At 41.0% G+C, this 19,932-nt stretch overlaps 1 protein-coding gene across 1 annotated transcript in view; it reads left to right on the top strand.

The window, feature by feature from the left end:
* The window catches only part of OGDH (oxoglutarate (alpha-ketoglutarate) dehydrogenase (lipoamide)), a 140,153-nt gene that overhangs the window by 56,532 nt on the left and 63,689 nt on the right, over positions 1–19,932 (top strand). Inside the window, exons 2-4 of the mRNA XM_006892168.1 lie at positions 10,339–10,530; positions 12,474–12,564; positions 17,337–17,381. Coding sequence (XP_006892230.1) covers positions 10,339–10,530; positions 12,474–12,564; positions 17,337–17,381 — 328 coding nt within the window. The remainder of the gene's footprint in view (positions 1–10,338; positions 10,531–12,473; positions 12,565–17,336; positions 17,382–19,932) is intronic.

Raw genomic sequence — 19,932 nt, 5'->3', positions numbered from 1 at the left:
AAGACTGAGAAAAACTGGATGAAATATGTTTACGGCATTGAAGTCTATGGGGGAGAGAATAGTTTAAAAGTATTGTATTTTAGGGCACTATGTTTATCGTAGGAGTATGTAATGAGGGTTGCAGAGTGGATTATATTTGGGGTTGGTGGGATTGAGGGAGGTGTGGGGGGGATTGTGTACCAATGAGGGAGTTTTTCTTTTGCTTTTCAAGGAAAGGAGCAAACAGGAGGTGGGGAGGGGCGAGATGGGGTGGGCGGGGAGAAGGGTGCAACAATGAATTTATGGAATTCCAAAATCTCTGTAGACGTTCATGGAAATGAAAAATAAATTAAAATATTTAAAAAAAGGGAACATGGTACTAGGGATATTGTAGTTAATGTTAGATGGATCTTGGCTGAAAGCAGGGAGTACCAGAGGAATGCTTATCTGTGTTTCATTGATTATATAAAGGCACTTGACTGTGTGGATCACAACAAACTGTGGCTAACTCTGAGAAGAATTGGAATCCCAGAACACTTCATTGTGCTTATGTAAAACATAGACTTGGACCAGGAGAAAGTCATCAGAACAGAGCAAAGAAACACTGCATGGTTCAAAATTGGGAAGGGTGTATGCCCAGGAATGTGTCCTATCTTTTTATCTTTTCAATCTGTATGCAGAACAGTTTATCCAGGAATAAGGGCTCTATGAAGAGAAATACGGCATCAGGATTGGAGGAAGACTCATCAACAATCTGCGTTACTCAGATGACAAGCCCTGCTGAAACTGAGGAGGACCAGAAGTGCTTGCTGTGGAAGGTCAGAGACTGCAGCCTTCAGTATGGATTGAGGCTCAATATCAATAAAACAAAGATTCTCACCACTGGGGCCAATTGGCAGCATCATGATGGATGGTGAAGAGATTGAGATTGTTCACAGCTTTAGTTTGCTTGGCTCCACAATCGACACTCTTGGCACCTGCAGCCAGGAAATTAAAAGACGTATTGCGATGGGAAAGTCTGCGGTTAGAGACCTCTAAAGTATTGAAGAGCAACAGTGTCATTCTGGAGACTAAGGTGCGCCTGGTACAGGACATGGTCTCTTCAATCACTTGGAATGCATCAGAGAGCTGGACAATGACTAGGGATGATAGAAGGAGAATTGATGCCTTTGAGCTATGGTGTTGGAGAAGAGTACTGAATATACATACCATGGACTGCTAAGAGAATGAACAGGTTTGCCCTGAAGAGGGTAAAGCCAGGCTGCTCCTTGGTGACAAGGATTCTGAAGCTTTGTCTGACGTACTTTGAACATGTTGCAAGGAGGGACCAGTCCTTGGAGCAGGACATCATGCTTGGGAGGGTTGAGGGACAGTGCAGGAGAGGAAGATCCTTGATGAGATGGATTGATTCAGTGACTGGGATTGGGGGTAGGTGTGTCAGAGACAATGAAATTGGCACAGGATAGGGCAGGGTTTAGGGCTATTGTACATAGAATTGCTATGAGTTGCAGCGATTCGATGGCACATAACAACAACAGCAAGGCTGTTTGTTCTCTTGGCTGGCCATGATGTGTTCAGTACTCATCCTGCACCACAACCTGAAGGCATCGATTCATCTTCTGTCCTCCTTAGTCATTGTCCAGATCTCTTAGGCATAGTATGTAATTGCGAAGAAAATGCACACCTTAGTCTCCAGATTGACATCATTGCTCATCAGCATTTTGTAGCAGTCCCTGACGCCAGACTTCCTCTTTGCAATTCATCTTTTGGTTTCCTGACTGATGGAGCTGAGCAAGTTGAAATTGTTAACAACCTCAATCTCTTCTTCATCTATCGTGGTTCTGCCAGTTGGCCTCGTGGTAAGAATCTTTTTTTTTCCTTGATGTTAAGCTTCAGTCCATATTGAAGACTACAGTTCTTGACCTTCTGCAGCAAATGCTTCAGGTTCTCAATTTCAGCAAGCAGGGTTGTATCACCTACCTAACGCAGGTTGTTGATGAGTCTTCCTCCAATCCTGATGCCACACTCCTCCTCACAAAGTCTAGCCTCTCTAATGATCTGTTCCGCATATAGATTGAAAAGGTATGGAGACAGGACACATCCCTGACATACTCTTTTCCTATTCAATTTTTTTAAATTCTCTACTAGTTTATTTACAAAATCCGAATACACTGTTTTCAAGAACAAATTCTTTCAATTTCCCTCACCCTCCCATCCATCAAATTGTATAACCCCATGATTAATCTCCCTTCCCCTTCCACACTCTCATTCCTCTACTTCCAACCTCTCCCACCCCTCTTGGATCCTTATATTCATTCTACAACAATAGTTTTATACAATATTTATCCTTGTGGCACTAAGTTCTCTCAGCATAATGCTCTCCAGTACTCTACAGTCCCTCCCAAGTTAGGTAATAACTTACAAAATCATTGCTCCTGTGTGCTACATAGTATTCCGTTGTGTGATTGTACCATGATTTCTCCATCCATTTGTTTGTGGTTAGACATCTGGGCTGTTCCCATGTTCTTGCGATGGTGAATAATGCTGCTATGAACATTGGTGTACAGATCTCCTTTTTTGCCTCCGTTCTCATTTTCTCAAGTTCTGTTTTCCTAATTTTGAATCATGCCGTGTTTCCTTGCTTTGTTCTGACGACTGTCTTCTGGTCCAAATACAGATTTTGCATGAGCATGATCAAGAGTTCATGGATTCCTATTCTTCTCGAGGTTAGCCACAATTTGTTGTGTCCTACACAGTCAAATGTCTTTGTATAGGAAATAAAACACAGATAAGACATTCCTCTGGTATGCACTGCTTTCAGCCAATATCCATCTGACATTGGCGATGTTTCTAGTGCCACGGTCTCTTCTAAACCGAGTTCTAATTCTTGTAGTTCTCTGCTAATGTACTGTTCCAGTTGTTTTTGGCTGATCTTGATGATTTTGCTTGTGTGTCATATTGTTTGATAATTTCCACATTCTGTTTTTTCACCTTTTGGGGGAGATAGGAATAAACATGGATCTTTTCCAGTCAGTTTGCCAGGTAGATTTCTTGGGACAACTTGTTGTGCACCTCCAGGAGACCATCTCTTTGCTGAAATATATCCTTTGGTATGCCATCAATTTCTGAAGACTTGTTTTTTGCCAGTTCCTTCAGAGCAGCTTGAATTTCCTCCTTCACCACCGTAGAGTCTTGATCATATGTTGTTTCATGAAATTTTTCTGTGTCAGTAAATTCTTTTTGGTACAATGACTTTATACTCCTTCAATCTTCTTTTAGTGCTACTTGGATTATTTAATATTGTGCCTGTACCATTCATAAGTATTGCAGCTCTAGACTTGAATTTGTTCTTCAGTTCCTACAACTTAAGAAATGCTGAGGGAGTTCAGCTCTTTAGATTTTCTGACTCCAGTACTTTGCACATTTTGTTGCCTTCCATTGTTGCCCTTTGAAATCTTCAGTTGAGCTCCTTAACTTCTTGGTTTTGTCCCTTTGCTTTGGTATCCTGGTGCTCCATTGCAATATTCAGTCTCTTCTGACATCCGTCTTGGTCTTTTCTTCCTCTTCTGCCTTTATAATGGCCTTTTGCATTCTTCCTGGATGATATTCTTGATATCCTCCTGTAGGTCATCTGGTCTTCATTACTGTTCAGGGCCTCAAACCTATTCCTGAGTTGGTTTTGAAATCCAAGTGGATCTATTGCAGGGTTCTCAGTTCTGTTCCATTGGTCCATGTGCCTGTCATTGTACCAGTACCATGTTGTTTTGGTTACTACTGCTGTGTAGTAGGTTTTGAGGTCAGGGAGTGCTATGCCTCTCTTCCAACCTCATTTTTGTTTTTCAGAAGTGTTTTGCTTATTTGGGATCTCTTGCCTCTCCAAATAAACTTGATAATTTCCCTTTTAATCTCCTTGTAAAATGAATTTGGTATCTGGATTAAGATTGAATTGAGCATGTAAATTGCTTTTGGTAGGATTGTCATTTTCACAATATTGAGTCTTCCTATCCATGAACAGGGCACATTTTACCATTTCTTTAGGTCCTTTATTGTGTCTTGCAGAAATGCTCTGGAGTTTTCTTTGTATAGGTCTTTTATATCTCTAGTTAATTTCACTCCCAAGTATATCAATTTGAGGTTGGCTGTTGTAAATGGTATTGTTGTCTTGATTTCCTTCTCTGAGTTTTCTTTGTTACTGTAGAGCAATCCTATTGATTTTTGAATATTGATCTTATATCCTGCCACACTACTAAATTGGCCTATTAACTCTTAACAGTTTCTTTTTGTTGAGTCTTTGGGGTTTTCTGTGTACACTATCATACAGTCTGCATATAGTGACAGTTTTAACCATCTCTGTCGTTGATTTGGATGTCTTTTATTTCCTCCTTTTGTCATATTGCCCTAGCAGGCACTTCCAATACAATATTGAAAAGAAGTGGTGACAGTCGGCATCCTTGTCTGATCCCTGTTTACAAGGAAAATTATTTTAGTCTTTCTCCATTGAGAGTGAGGTTGGCTCTTGGTTTTGCATATATTGTCGTTGTTGTCGTTAAGTGCCGTTGAGTTGCAGGCAACTCATAGCGACGCTATGAAAGAGAGTCCTCAACATTTGTGTGTCTGTCATCCTCTCTCCAGGTTCATAGGGTTTCTGGAGGCAAGCTATTACAGAACTGGATTCTGCTCCTGCTTCCAAGCTTGTTTTAATCGGGGAGTTTCACCCAACACTGTCCACCCTGGGTAACCAACCATTAACACATTTGACGCATCAGTGTCACAGTATTCAGCCTAACAGCAACTACAAGTTACTGCTGTACAGCAAGTGGACACACCAGGGCTATACAACCTAGAGGAATGTTTGAACAAAAACAATGAAAGATAGGCCCTAGGGCCGCAGATTAAAAATCACCCACCTTCAGCTTGGTTGCATCACTTTCAGTCCACTGGGCCAGCTGATCACTCTCTATGATGTTATTGTCATTAAGTGCATATATACTTTTTACTATGTTGAGGAAATTCCCTTCTATTCCAATTTGCTGAGTGTCTTTATCAGGAATGGGTGTTGGATTTAAGAATCTTTTTTTGCTGTTGTGGTTTTTTTGTGTTTTTTAAAAAATTTATTATTTCAGTAAAAATTTACTGAGTCTTTGGATTTCCATTCATCATTCATTGTTGCACTTTTCTGCCCTCTTAACCCTCCCCCCAGTACACTACCCTCTTGGAAAATAAAAGACAGAATCTTTCATTGTTTTACAAACCCTCCCCTAGGTCCACTCCACCATGTAGCCTTCTCTCTAGACTCCTGTCATGACAGAAATACTTAATCACATATCCCTTTTAAAGTTTTCTTCCTCATCTGTTTCAGTGCAGTATACATTATTGAACCCGTCTTTCTCAGTCTCTCCCCATCCCCAAGGTCAGTCCTGTTTTACAACAGTGGCACCATGCAATATTTGTCCTTCTGTGACTGAGATACTTCACTCAGCATAATGTCCTCCAGAGTCACCCATTTTGAATAATACTGCATGAGTTCCTTGTTTTTCAAAGCAGCGTAGTATTCCATTGTGCGAATATACCACTGCTTCTCTATCCATTCATTTGTTCTTGGGCACTTAGGTTGTTTCCAACTCCTTGCTATTGTGAACAAAGCTGCAATAAACATGGGTGTGCATATATCTGCTTGATTGTCAGTTACGGTCTCTTTAGGGTATATTCCCAGTAGTGGAATTGCTGGTCAGATGGTATTTCTGTTTGTAACTTTTTGGGAAAGTGCCATACCACCTTCCACAGTGTGTGTGTGTGTGTGTGTGTGTGTGTGTGTGTGTGCGCGCGCGTACCATCAAATCAGATCTGACTGGTACAGGAGGAGATTGTCCCTCCTTCCCTGGCAGAGCATCTGGTGGGTTCGAACCGTGCGCTTCTGGGATTGTAGTTGCAGTTCCTTGTCACTAGGCCACCAGAGCTCCCCTGGATTTAAGAATCTTATAACAACAACAACAAAAAGAATCTTATAACAAAAGTGTATAGTATATTCCTGGGCCTTCACAAGAAAAAGACTGATAACCCAATTACAAAATGGGCAAAAGACATGGAGAGAATTTTTACAGAGGAAAATATTCGAATGGCAAACAAACACATGAAGAAATGCCCAAAATCACTGGCAATAAGAGAGATAAAAATCAAAAACACAATGAGGTACCATCTCACTCCAGCAATAGTGGCAAAGTTTAACAGGGCAGCAAATAATAACTGTTGGAGAGGATGTGGCGAGAAAGGAACTCTTACACATTGTTGGTGGGATTGTAAAATGGTACAACCATTGTGGAAGGCAGTTTGGTGCTTCAAAAAGCTGAACGTAGAAATTTCATATGATCCAGCTATTCCACTACTTGGAATATGCTTCAAGAAAATGAGAACTGAAGCACAAACGGAGATTTGTACACCAATGCTCATAGCAGCATTATTCATTTCAAGAACATGGAAACAGTCCAACCACAAACAAATGGATTGAGAAATTATGATACATTCACATAATGGACTACAATGAAGCATGCAGGAGCAATGATTTTTAAAAAATGATTTGTAAAATTTCACTTAACTTGGGAAGGGCTGGAGAGCATTATGCTGAGTAAACTCAGTCCTACAAGGATAAATATTGTGTAAAACCATTATTGTAGAATAAGTCCAAGGAATCAAGTGGGGTGGGAGAGGTTGAAAGCAGAGGGATGAGGATGTGAGGGGGCGGGGGTAATTAATCATGGTGTTGTACAGTTTGTTGGGTGGTGGTATGAGGGAAATTGAAAGAATTTGTTCTTGAAAACAATACATTCGAATTTTGTGAATAAACTTGTTGAAAATGTTAAAAGTGAAAAAAGTTAATTAGGAAAAAAAGAAAGAAATTAGGTGTAATAAACTCAAGGTCAAATTTTCGCTCTTGTGGATTTGATTTAACCTTTTTTAGCTTTAGTTTGAACTTGCGTATTAGTAGTTGGTGGTCTGTTCCTCATTCAGCATCTAGCCTAGTTTTCACTGCTGATATTGAACTTCTCCAGAGATTCCTTTCACAGATGTAATCGGTCTGATTCCTGTGCATACCGTCAGGTAAAATCCATGTGTATAGTCTGAATAAAAACGGTGTTTTAATGATTCTTTTTAACATTAAAATTTTTCAATAGGCCCCCTGATTTTTTTTTATTCATTCTTTCTATCTCTGATGTCTTAAATATAAAATCTTCACACCTTTGTATGAGATAAGCTGTTCTGTGCTCATTTTATTGTTGGATACCTTTTCCTTGGCTCTGACTCCCATTGGCCTTTTGTGAAAGAGCGTGGCCCTGGCCAATCCTATGCCACCTCACAGTCGTTTCTTTGAGTCTTTGTTACAACCACCCTTAACAGTCTGTTGTGTGGAAATTTTTCCTTTTTCCTCTTACCGCTTTATTAAGTATGAATTCTTTCTTCAGCGACAGGTCTGTCTTGATAATATCTCCAAATAATGTGATCCTCCCTTTTGAAGAATGTTCTGACTAGACAGTTTTGTTCATTCTTCTGACAGGTACATTCAATATTTTTTGTCAACACTGCAATTCAGAGGGATCAGTTTTTCTTTCATTTTCCTTATTCACCCAGCTTTTGCATCCATAAGTGGTGGTTAAAAATACTAGTCATGAGCAATTCTGGGCGCCTAGTGGCAAGAAGTTGTGCTCCAGTCTCAAGTCCACTAGATGCTCCGCTGGAGAAGGAGGGGCACATTCCTCCTGTGCCAGTTGGATCCAGTTCGATGGTATATGTTTGCGTTAAAAAAATCAAAACAAAACTAGTCGTGGATTGGTCAGAAAGACTTGAGTTTTCAAAGTGGCTTTGTTTTTTTGACACTTAAAGCCTTTTGCTACAGACATTGCTAATGCAGTATGTTATCTTCCTACTTAATTGCTGCTTCCGTGCAGTCATCTTTTTTATGATCTAGTTTGTCTATTTGTAAAGATTTTTTTTTTTAGTTTTATAAGTACTTTGAAGCCTGCCAGATTGTGTCAGCTGCATATCCCAGGTTGTTGATGAGTTTTTCTCCAATCCTGATGCTGTGCTCTTCTTGTCCAGCTTCTCCAATTACTAGCTCAGCATACAGATTTCTGTATGGAAAAAGGATACAACTTTGATGTACACGTTTCCTGATTTTAAACCTTGCAGCATCTCCTTGTTTTGTTTAAACGACTGTCTTGCTCTCTGTACACATTTCACATGAGCACTACTAAATGACATCTGTGAAATATGGAGAAGATTATCCCTGTTGTGAGCAGCTTGAGCTGTCTCTTACAAGTACCAGTTCATTCCAGAAAGTGAGGCAGCCTGGACAGGTGGCCGGACTGATGCCTGGGGTCCTGGAAGGCTCTGAAAGTTTGGGCTGAGTCTCTGGTAGCCTTTAGAGAGATGGAAAGCCCTCTGTCTGTATCCAGCACTTGTGTTGCAGGGAGACTTGCAGCACAAAGGTTTGCAAAGTCTGCTTTTGCCTCAGACCTGTAGGTGGAGGAGGGCCAACAGCTCTATACTCTCCAGATGATAGAAGAGTGGGTAAACAGATCAAGCAACGGAGTTCCATCTTCTTTCTGCCTGTCCTTCAGCTCTGGGAGGAACTGCTGTGGGCTGCTCCATTCGGGAGGGGCTTATAAGCCTGAGGTCTAGGGTCTCGAAGAGGGAACACGAAGGTGGGTAGAAGTTCGGCGAAGGGACGATGAAAGAACACAAGGCAAACAGTCAAGTGATCTTGATGATTTTAATTCTGAGTCATTCTAATTCCCCTTCTTTCTTCCCTTGCTTATTGCATTTAACATGATACATTTATATTCCATTTTTACAATTAGAGGCTTAATCAACAGCCAGAAAAACAACAAGAGTAAGAATAAAGTTTACATTATTTTCTTACACACAGCTATTTTTTATGGTCATGGTTCCTTGAAGAGCATGAAAGGCTATTCTTTATTCTTAATGGTCATGGTTCCTTGGTAATTGGAGAGCCTGGTAGACAATGGCTTTTTCCTTAAACATTTTCTTTTTAAACCTGTTTTTAAACCTGTTCTTCAACTTGTTTGATAGCAAAGTTACAAAGTAAAAAAGTTACATTTTTAATTTAAGCTGATATATTTTACGTTTTTAGCTAAATTTACAATATTATTTATTTCCATTCAAAAGACAACACTTTTACACTTTCCATTATTCCAGGGGTGATCACTATCTCAGTAAGGGGGTTTTGGTTTATAAAAAAGATGTTTTGGGTCATAATATCGCCTAAATTCATCATTCCAATCTCATGTTTCATGATTTATTTTACCACTTGTACCTTTCATAACATCTTCCCTCTGGTCACTTTCAAACCTTTTGAAAAACATATCCCAAAAACCATCAGGGTGTTTTGCATTAAATTCATCATATTTTCCAGTATATGGAAGAGTTTTATCTGTAGGCTCTGGAATTCTGTAAGGGCCTCTCCCAATAGGGGGCTGCCACAAACAACCATTACCTAACAGATAAACAATTCTTCCACCTGGTATTCTCACGGTGGGGGGCAAGGGTTTGAGTTTTTCCTTTGAAGGAGTTCTTAGAAGCCCTAGAAATCTAGGAGTCTCTGGAGTGGTCATCTCTAGGATTTCCACCATTAATTCTTTTTGTTATAATGCACCCATGAATTCCCTTAAAATCATATTATTCTTGAGAAGTTTTAGTAATGCTAAAATAACCTGAGGTAATGTTTGCGTATCAAAGTTGTCACCTCCATTTAGTTCTTTCTGGGAACACCTAACAAACTTTTAGTAGGAACACTTTGTGTAAAGAACACAGCCTTTTTTCCCTGTCCCACATAGAAAACACAAAGAGGCAATAGAAGAGAAATTACAGAAAGACCAAGAACAATCATGGAGAAAGCACACGTTCCGAGAGGCTGACTTCCTTGAAGTTTTCACCTCAATCGGGTGATTTTGTCACGCAGACTCCCTTGGAGTTGGTGTGGCAGGGAGGTAATAGTCTGGCAGATATGGGAGTGATGTGGAGAAGCTTGACCCTCAGCATGTGTTGAGTAGAGGGACAGCTGGATGGTGATACCTTGTGTTTTGGTACTGGGTCACTGGGCATAGATATGGTTGGGTCTCAAATGATGAATTCTGAAAGAGGAAGGAGCGGAGGACTCAGACTTTGAGGGATGCCCCTCAAGTAGGAGGTGGACAAGATATGGACCTCAGCAACCTTACGGTACTTAGTTACAAGCAGCCATGCCGTCACTGGGGGAGACTACCTCCAGCTTATCACAGTTAGGCAATGAGTCTTTCAACTTTGGAGGATAGTGAGCTAATAGTTGGGTGTCTTATTTGTCTTTAGTCATGGGACATATTTTTCCGAAACACCAATGCTGGAGCCCCTCCAGGCACTGCCTACCAAAGCCCCCTTCCGCTGAGCCGAGGATCCTTTTCCACCGTCACCCGAGCACAGTCGCTGGTGGAAGCTCAGCCCAATGTCGACAAGCTTGTGGAAGACCACTTGGCTGTGCAGTCCCTCATCAGGGCTTATCAGGTAAGACAAATGTGAACTTGCCCCAAATGAGAGAGCATGCAATAATTTTACATTCTGTTGTCAGTGTAGCCTTTCTGTACATTAAATATGACATTAATATCTACATTAAATCGGTCATTCTGACTGATAAAGTAAATCTGAGTTAGCAGTGCCTGCCATGTAAATAGCTTCTGTGTTTTTGTAAGTTAGCAAGAAAGCAGTTTGAGCAGAAGTCATAGTATTTTCTTATCAAGGAGAGAAGCACCTGGCTAAAATGCTGTCCTCCAGAACTAAGTAGTCATGTTCTGGCCAGGCTGCCCAAAGGTGGATGTTTCTGTGCGGTTAGTAACTGCACATTTTCATTTCTTAATAGTCAAACAGGGAGTTCTGGTAGCCAAGTAGGTAGGTAAAGAGTTGCACTCCCAACCCAAAAGGGTTTGAATCTATTAGCCGCTTTGCAGGATAAAGATGGGCAGTCTCCTCCTGCACAATTTACAGCCTCTAAAAACCCAGTGAATGGTCAGCTACGAGTCAGTTCCACCTCAGTGGTACATAATTACAGCAACCAAATAGTCCAAGAAAATAAACCTGTGACGTTTGAAGAAAGAAATACTTCCTTTCAAGTAGGGAGAGGAAGACGGCCAAGGTTAGGTGATTGTCAGAGAGTGATTGAGGTGTTTGGGGAGCTAATGAGCTGATCAGTGGCCAGCCTAAACCCAGTGGACTTGGAGTGCTTTCTCAAAGTGTTAAGAGCCCAGCCTCTCCCAGAATTTTTACTTGGTAGTGTGGGAAATAACCAGGAATTCTGGACCTGACCCTTATTACAGATTTATCTGTGCATAGTTAGCAGCAGATCCAGGCATTCTGTCCTGTACATCCTAGAACTCCTTGACTTGCTGCTGCTCCTTCTATAGTTGCAGGCCAAAATCAACTATGAACAAATGGAGCCATCTCACCAAATCTCCACTTCTCTGTGACCCCTGTCTGTTCCCTGGAGGTGGGGAGTGGGCCTTTTTCTTTATAGTCTTGCTATCACAGGCCTTTCTCTCTTGAAAGTGGAACCACATGTTAAGATGGTACAAGTATAGTAATAGTTCCTGGTCCATCCTGGTCCATCCTAGCATCCTTTGCCAAACAAGGGTCTCTCCTGAGAGCAAGAGTGTGCTTTTTCTGTACTTTTCCTTAGAAAGGAGAGTGTTGTAAATACATCACAGCTGGAACCTCTCCAGGTACACAACACCGAGATTTTGGTGGCTAGCACTTCCATGCAGTGCATCTTTTGGTGAACCATCAACATCTCCCCTTTTCAAACTGCTAGCAAGATAATGTGGATAAACTGCCAGGACTTAAAGAAACTTAGGATTTGAAGGAGGTTTGTTTTTTTTTTATCTGATTTTTAGAAACAGTGGAGATCACATTATCTAAATTTGTATTGGGCTGCTGTCCTGTTTAGTGACTGTGCTGACAGTGACCAGGATTTGAGTCATCGTTTGTTCAGACTGATGCACATGCTTTCCTCTAAGGAAAATATGCAGTTACCTGCCCCAGCTTCTTCCCAGTTAAGGCCAGCATCTAAGTGATCAATGTCCTTCTCCAGGAGATTATTATGTTCCAAGCTGTTAGAATTTACACTGGAATAAGAATTCTCTAGTGCTCCTCATTTCCACTTATTCTGGGAAACTCTGGAGAGAAACTGAATACCAAGATACAGATCCTTTTAGACTACCAGAGTTTATTAAAATCTGATATCTCCCTCCTTTCTTTAAATTAACAGAAGTGCATTTCTGTATACTGCGCATTTTAAAAGAAACCATCCTAAGACTTTGTAAAAATCAAATTTTGTTATGGGGGTTGTTGGTGCTGATGGTCCTTTCTGGGAAAGGGTTGTATGAAATGTAACTTTGTTAGCCCTTTCCATACCTCACTGAATATGTTTAATGACTGCTTTGTATTATTGCTTCCAGGTCAGGGGTCATCACATTGCAAAACTTGATCCTCTCGGAATTAGTTGTGTAAATTTTGATGATGCTCCAGTAACTGTTTCTTCAAACGTGGGTGAGAATTAATCTGCAAATGCTAATTTTAATGTAATTTTACTTTTTTTTACCCCTTCCCTCTTTTTTTCCCCTCCTGTCCTTTTGTGTGTCCTTCCCTCTCCATTGTTGGCCCATCCATAGATACGAGGGCACCATGTAGCACAGCTGGACCCCCTGGGAATTTTGGATGCTGACCTGGACTCCTCCGTACCAGCTGACATTATCTCATCCACAGACAAACTTGGTGAGGGTTCCAGCAGCAGTCAGTGCTGCGTGGCTTGAGCTCCTCTCTGCACAGCTTATCACATCTAGGCTGTTCACACAAAGCAGGGAAACACTCTTAAGTTTCCTTTGTTCTGATCACTTGACATTAATAGGTGATAGAGTTGGGTTGTCTCTAAAGGTATTTGGGGTAAGGTATTTTTGTTCTACATTTTCAGCTAGATTGTATTAGCTCAATTATCTAAGTCTCAAAACTGAGAAAGAAAATTTTAGATAGAAAAGGTTGTGGGGATGGGGAGGAATGGCTACTTGGGGCCGCAGGGACAGGTGCTGCATCAGGTTCTTCAGCCCCCCCCCCCCCCCCCCTCCTTAGTTCATTGCTCTGCATCTGTCCAGTTGCAGCCTGGCTCTTAGTTAAGAGGCCAGTCAGGGGTTCTTGGAACAGGAGTTTCTGCTCAGAAGCTGTTCACACACCTTTGCAACGTGAAGTGTGGGAGTCCTCACTGGGGTGAGGTTAGTTGTGTCCTATACAGGTCTTGATCAAGAGCAGGTCGTGTTGTTTGGCCCCTCTGACTCTTGCATTGTGATCACACTGAGGAAACTTGGGAAGTGTTCCCACACCTTGCGAGGAGGCCTGAGGCCTCTGTGGAGCAGAGACGGCTCTGTACCGCAGCTGCTTGATCTCTTCTTGTCTCACTTCTCCAGTGCTGATGCATAGGCCGCTCGAGCTCTCACTGCACTGAGTTACTGCTCTGCTAACTTGTTCTGAAGAAAAGTTGGTAATGACTAATTTTGAGGTGGTCAAGATATATACCAAAAGCATCCTGCATGCTAACAAATACTGATAATCATCTGCATTAGGATCGCTCTTAGGGAGTGGGATAAGATCAGACTAATTGTTAGGCACTCTGGGAAAGTGTAAAAAGGTCTACTTTCCCCTCTGACCTTTGATCCCCTTCCCTCTGACACTGTGTGCAGCCCCAAAACTGTCCCTGCCTGTGCTTGTGTGCCCTGCAGTTCCCCACAGGCCAACATTGTTCTGCTCCTGAGCAGCCATGGGCCTATGCCTCACAGTGTCTTCTGGACCTGCAGTGATCCCGGCTGAATGTTGGCTGGTTCCCAGCATGGGGAGCTGGACCCTTGGCTTCAGGCCATTGTGAGTCCTGGACATGGGTAGGGATGCTGCCCGGGGGCTGTCTGCTTTATTGCTCCTTAGTGGTGAAGAGCATGAGTCTGCGCCCTTGGAGGGGAGACAAGGATGGCTGATCACTCCTGAGCTAGTCACCATCGTGACTAGCCTTGAACATGCCTGTCCTGGGTGGCTCCTTGGAAGCAAGGATTCTGAGGCTCCGTCTAACATACTTTGGACATGTTGTGAGAGACCAGTCCTTGGAGAAGGACATCATGCTTGGGAGGGTGGAGGGACAGCACAGGAGAGGAAGGCCCTCTATGAGGTGGATTGATTCAGTGACTAGGATAATCGGGATGGGAGTGTCAGAGACAGTGCGATTGGCACCGGACAGAGTAGAGTTTAGGGCTGTTGTACATAGGGTCGCTATTGTACATAGGGTTGCTATGAGTCGCAAGCGACTCGACGGCACATAACAACAACAAACCATACTTGGAATTTAGAGTACAAGCAAGATTGTCTGATAAATAATACAGAATGTATTTTAAAGATGGTGGTTGTTGTTATGTACGATTAAGTTGGAGCTGACCCTCCAGTGGATTTTCAGAGGCAGTAAGTCACACAGGAGAAGATTCCCTTCTTTATCTCAGGGAGCAGCTGGTAGATTTGAACTACATGCCTTTGGGTTGGCAGTACAACTCCTTGCCAAGAAGCCACCAGAGCTCCCTTTAAAGATGTAGGGTTAGTGATTATTTTTATTTTCAAAATTTTTAATTAATTTTAGGAAAGGTGCTCAATTGAGCATGGATTATGTTCAGAATAGTACAAGTGCTTATACAAGAACTGGGGAAATGATTTTTTTCTGAAGTGTTCCATTGGTAATAAAGCCACAGAATTTATGTGGGATTATGTTGTAGGTCCTATTTCTCACGAGGAGGGAGTTGAGAGCACCTTTTGAAGTGCCTCTCCCATCACACCTGTTCCACAGCTAGATTTGTGGACCCTAGACTCCAGAGGTGAGAAGTGAGAGTCAGTGGGTGGGGGCTGAGGAAGACCACTAGTACCACTTTTAAGGTTTTGCTTGGCTGATCTAGAGAGGAACAGTGAACAGGCTGTCAGGTTAACTATGTGTGTATTGCAAAATACCAAATTAGGTTGGTTATTGACAAGAATAGTCACCGTGACAGTGCTGAATCCTTTGGGTTTTATTCTTGTCATTTATAGTCTCATCGCTTAGATTTGCAAATTTGACTGGAATGATACATCATTTCACCTTATGGCTTATAGTTCATACTTGTTATTCCTTCCTTGCTTAAGTTGAGAGGATCATTGAATTTGAAGCTGATCTTGTTTCCAACATGGAGCTGTCATTGATTAACTTCATGATTTGGACAAAGTTCCATTAACTCTTTTTTCCTCCATCTTTAAAATGCAGTGTTTGAATTAGATTTCCAACTTTACAATGCCATCCTTTCTGGTTTCTCACAGTGATAAAAATGATTGAGATTTTCTTTAATGTGATATTTAAGCATAATAAAGGAGAAGGCAAAGCAATAAAAATAAAGAAAGCATGATACTTCTCATCCATCACTAGCAAGTTTCCAGATTCCTAATATCAGTCTTAGGAAGTAGACTTAAGTGGCAAGGAGGTAAAAAAATCTAACAGAAGGAAAGCATTTTAGTTACGTGCCTTATTATTCCCTCCATTATTCTCTGCTGTCAGCTGCCAGCAAAGGAGGGGGTGGAATGTCAAGGATACCCCAGCCAACTGCTGCTCCATTGGCTACAGAGACCACTGAGATGAAAACAGAGCTGATGTTTAGTGTTCATAATTTGGAGCAGTAGAGAATAACATACTGACTGCTGTGTGCAGGGTGCTATGCTGGAGGAAGCCACACTCCAGGAGGACTGAGGCCGACGAGCCAGGCCAGTTCATTTGCCTAGGGATCATTGGCATTGGACAGATATGGGCACTATATAAAGGACTAAGGTCCAAAACTGAAGAAAAAAGTTGAACATTTGCGGTCTTTCTTGACTTTACCCTTCCTAGTGGATATCCAGTAACTAATATCCTGGGCAATACTTGACCTCCTTTATCTCAGGTGCTGGAAAACCTCTGTGTTTTCTGCATGTATTGGCCAAGGTATCCTCTATTAGTCTTTACACTCCTTTTTGTTCTTGGTTTGTGTCTTCTGTGTCCCTTTATTTAAAAAACATTGAAATACAGATAAAAGATAAATATGCACATTCACCATAAGGAACAGTGTAAACATCTTACTAGGGTTTTTTGAGGTATATTTTTCACAGAAATCGTGCAGTTGGAATTCCTTGAAGCCTCCAGCTTTTGTGGTCCTTTCCAGGAGTGGACCAGTCATCTTTATTCTTCAGGCAAGAGTAGACTTTCTGTTTTTCTTTACCTCTACTGTAAGCCAAACACCAAAACTTTTGTGAACAATTTGAGTATTTTCTTAGAGCCACATGCTTTAGATCTTTGAGCTTTGTGTTGTAAGGAGATTTGTTACTCAACCAACTTCTTTTAGAGCCAGATTCCCTACTGGGAGCAGGGGAAGCAGGCCTACCCTACATGCTTCTTGGATCTTTTCTGAGTTCTTTCCAGGAATTTTAGAGGACTTTCCTTTGTTTGCATACCCAGGACACCCATGTACCAGCAGGCCATTAATTTTCCTGATGCCATCTTTCATACAGTCCTTAAGAGTTACAACAAGCCATTTGATGTATCCTAACATCTTTATTTTCACCACTAAGGAAGGTTTAGGAACATTTTGGGTATGATAGAAAGCCAATGATAGGTTTAAAAGTAGGTGTAAAACGCATAGCTAGAAATGTATGTCCATCTCTAGCTGTGATTTGTCACTAATAAACCCTTCTATTCTAGTCTGGCTTTTGAGGGAGTTGTGTCAAATTCAGCAAATGTTTGAGACAAAGGAGCCTCCCTCCGTTCTTTATGATAATTTTTTTTTTTACTTGTAGTGTACTGCCTATTTCAGTTCTGAAATATGACTACTACAAAACAGACTTTTCCATTTTCTTTTTTTCTAGTTGTTTAATTGTGAAGTAGTTTAGTAGGATGTTTTTGACCTCTTAGAAGACCTGTGCCAGCCACTTTATCATGATAAGAGATGAGGGGACCTCAAAGTGCACAGCCTGATGCCTTCCCAGTGTCCATGAGCACGTTCTTTCACCTTTTGACTCAGCCCCTTCCAGCTGTTCTCATGTTTACCATAGTAGTTCTCATAGTCACCTCATTCAGTGAACTGTCACCACTTCTCCCTTTGTGTGTGTGTGTGTGAAGGTGTCTTCCTTGTTACTGCTTTTATGGTGTAGTGTTGTTTGGGTTTTGAGTTTTGTTTTTTGAAAACTAACTCTCCACTGTCTTTTTCCTTTCGCACTTACCCACGCCACCCTACTGTGCCTCTCAGATCTTGCTGTTTTCAAGGAACGACTTCGAATGCTAACAGTAGGAGGTATGAAAACAATGAGCCTTTCACCTGTCCGGAGTAGAAGATGTGATTTGACTAGAAAGTTCAACTTTTCTAGCATGCAGTTTGGGGAAAGTTGACTCAGTTTCTGTCAAGTGTTTTGAGGCTTTGTTGTTTTGATATATGTTTTTCCCTTCATTTTAATCATTAACCAAAAAGTTCTTGTCTGGCAGAAAGTTTGCCATTTTTGTTTCCATCCGTTTTGTGCTCTGAAGAACTTTTCTCATCTCCATATCTGCTCACCAGCCACCACTCCATTCTCCCACCTCCAGTGCCATTGGTTTCTGGCTGTGCTAGAATCTCCAGACCATGCTGAGTTCTGCATTGCCTTCCACTTCTTCCCTCTCACACACTCTGGATTCTTCCCAGTGCTGTTCCTGGAAATTTTAGGCAAGATTTCCCTTTTCATTATGCATTTTTTAAATAAAACTTCCTGGGAACTGCAGCTGACCCTTGTTTCTGGGCAGAGTACCTTTCAAAAATCCAGAGTTTTGATACTGCCTGGTCTCTTTCCCCCATGGCCAGGCTCTTCCTCCATACCTCCTGAGTCTTTGCTTTCTCCAAGAATTCTCCCTTTCCTCCATCTTCCTCATTATATCTGTGTGACTATGTTGCACATTTGTATTTTTAATCGATTTTGAGATGATCATAGATTGGCATAACGTAAGAAGCCTCCTAGTGATCCTATGTTGCGTTTACTTTGTTTACCCCATTGGTAGTATGTTGTTATATCACACCCAAGATACTGATGTCAAGACAATATTTCTGTCACTGTAGAGTCGCTCACGTGGCTGTTTAGAACTACTTTTTTTTTTTTTAGAACTACTTTTAATTGTCTCCTTCTTCAGCTCCTTTCTGACTCTGAAATAATTCTCCATTTCTAGAATTTCATCATTTTAACACTGCTATCTGAATGGAATCGTACTATGCAACTTTTTGGATTGCTTTTCCACTCAGTATTATCTGTAGATTCATGTATATAGTATATATAAATAGTTAATCTCTTATTGCTGAGTTGTATTCCATGGTTTAGCTTTTTGTAGATTAGTTATTTAAGCATTGATGGGACACATCTGATTAGTTGATTTGTTTGATTTGTGTTTTTAAACATAATTCTGGTGAGAATCAATCTGCTGTAAACATTTATTGCAACAGCTTTCTGTGTGAACCTAAATGATTTTGTTAGGAATGCCTGGGGAGTACATATCCTGGATTGTGTGGTAGGTATACAGTCAATTTGAAGAGAAAGTTCTAGACTTGCCCAGAGCATTGCACTGTTGTAGATTCTTGTTGGCACTGTATGAGCAAGCCATGTTTTCTTCAGCATCTAATATTGGCATTACTTTTTGCTAACCATTCTGATAGGTATAAATAGTGTTACCCTTTGTGGGTTTGCAACTTATATTTCCCTAATAGTTAATGGAGTTGAATGTCTTTTCATGTGCTTGCCACCTGTATATATCATCTTTCTGTTTTAAAATAAAATTTTTTAAAAAATAATTTTAATGAACATTTAAGAGATTTTGGATTTCCATTCATTCATTGCTGCACTTCTCTCCCCACCCAGCCCTCCCTCCCAAAATTTTCTTTTAATTATAATTTTAACAAACATTTGAAGAGAAGTTAGATTTTCATTCATTCATTGTTACACATTTTACTCCCTCTCCTCCCCCTCTCCCAGTTCACTTTTTTCTCTTTTTATTAATTTTTAATTTTAATGAAAATTTATAGAGACTTCAGATTTCCATTCATTCATTGCTGCACTTTTCTCCCTGTCCATCCCACCCCCCAGTTAGCTCTTCTCTTTGAAAAGTAAAAGAAAAATTTTTTCATTGTTACACACTTCGTCCCCCCAAGTCCTCTCCACTTTGCAGCCTTCGGTCTGGACTCCTGTCGTGACAATAATACCTAATCATATATCCCTTTTAAACAGTTCTCTCCCTCATTTGTTTCAGTGCAGTAAACATTATTTATCCCATCTTTCTCAGTTTCCCCCAAATCCTGATGTCAGTCCCGTTTTACAGAGTTGCACTATGCAGTATTGGTCCTTTTATGACAGATATTTCACTCAGCATAATGTCCTCCAGGGTCACCCATTTTGTATAATATTTCATGATTTCCTTGTTTTTCAATGCAGCATAGTATTACATTGTGTGAATATACCATTGCTTCTCTATCCATTCATTTGTTGATGGACACTTAGGTTATTTCCAACTTTTTGTTATTGTGAACAAAGCTGCAATAACATAGGTGTGCATATATATCTGCTTGGGTGTCGATTAGGGTTTCTTTGGGGTTTATTCTCAGGAGTGGAATTTCTGGGTCAAATGGTATTTTCTATTTGCAACTCTTTGAGAAAGTGCCATACTGCCTTTCATAGTGGTTTCACCATTTTACACTCCCGCCAACTGTGAATAAAGGATCCAGGTTCTCCACAACCTCGCCAGCATTTGATGTTTGCTGCTCTGTTAAATTTTGCTGTTCTTACTGGAGTGAGATGATATCTCATAGTTGTTTTGATTTGCATCTCTCTTAG

This window comes from Elephantulus edwardii, unplaced genomic scaffold, assembly GCF_000299155.1.
Source record: "Elephantulus edwardii isolate Elephantulus edwardi_28Jun2011 unplaced genomic scaffold, EleEdw1.0 scaffold00111, whole genome shotgun sequence".
Taxonomy (NCBI): Eukaryota; Metazoa; Chordata; class Mammalia; order Macroscelidea; family Macroscelididae; genus Elephantulus; species Elephantulus edwardii.
This window is presented reverse-complemented; position numbering and strand designations above follow the sequence as displayed.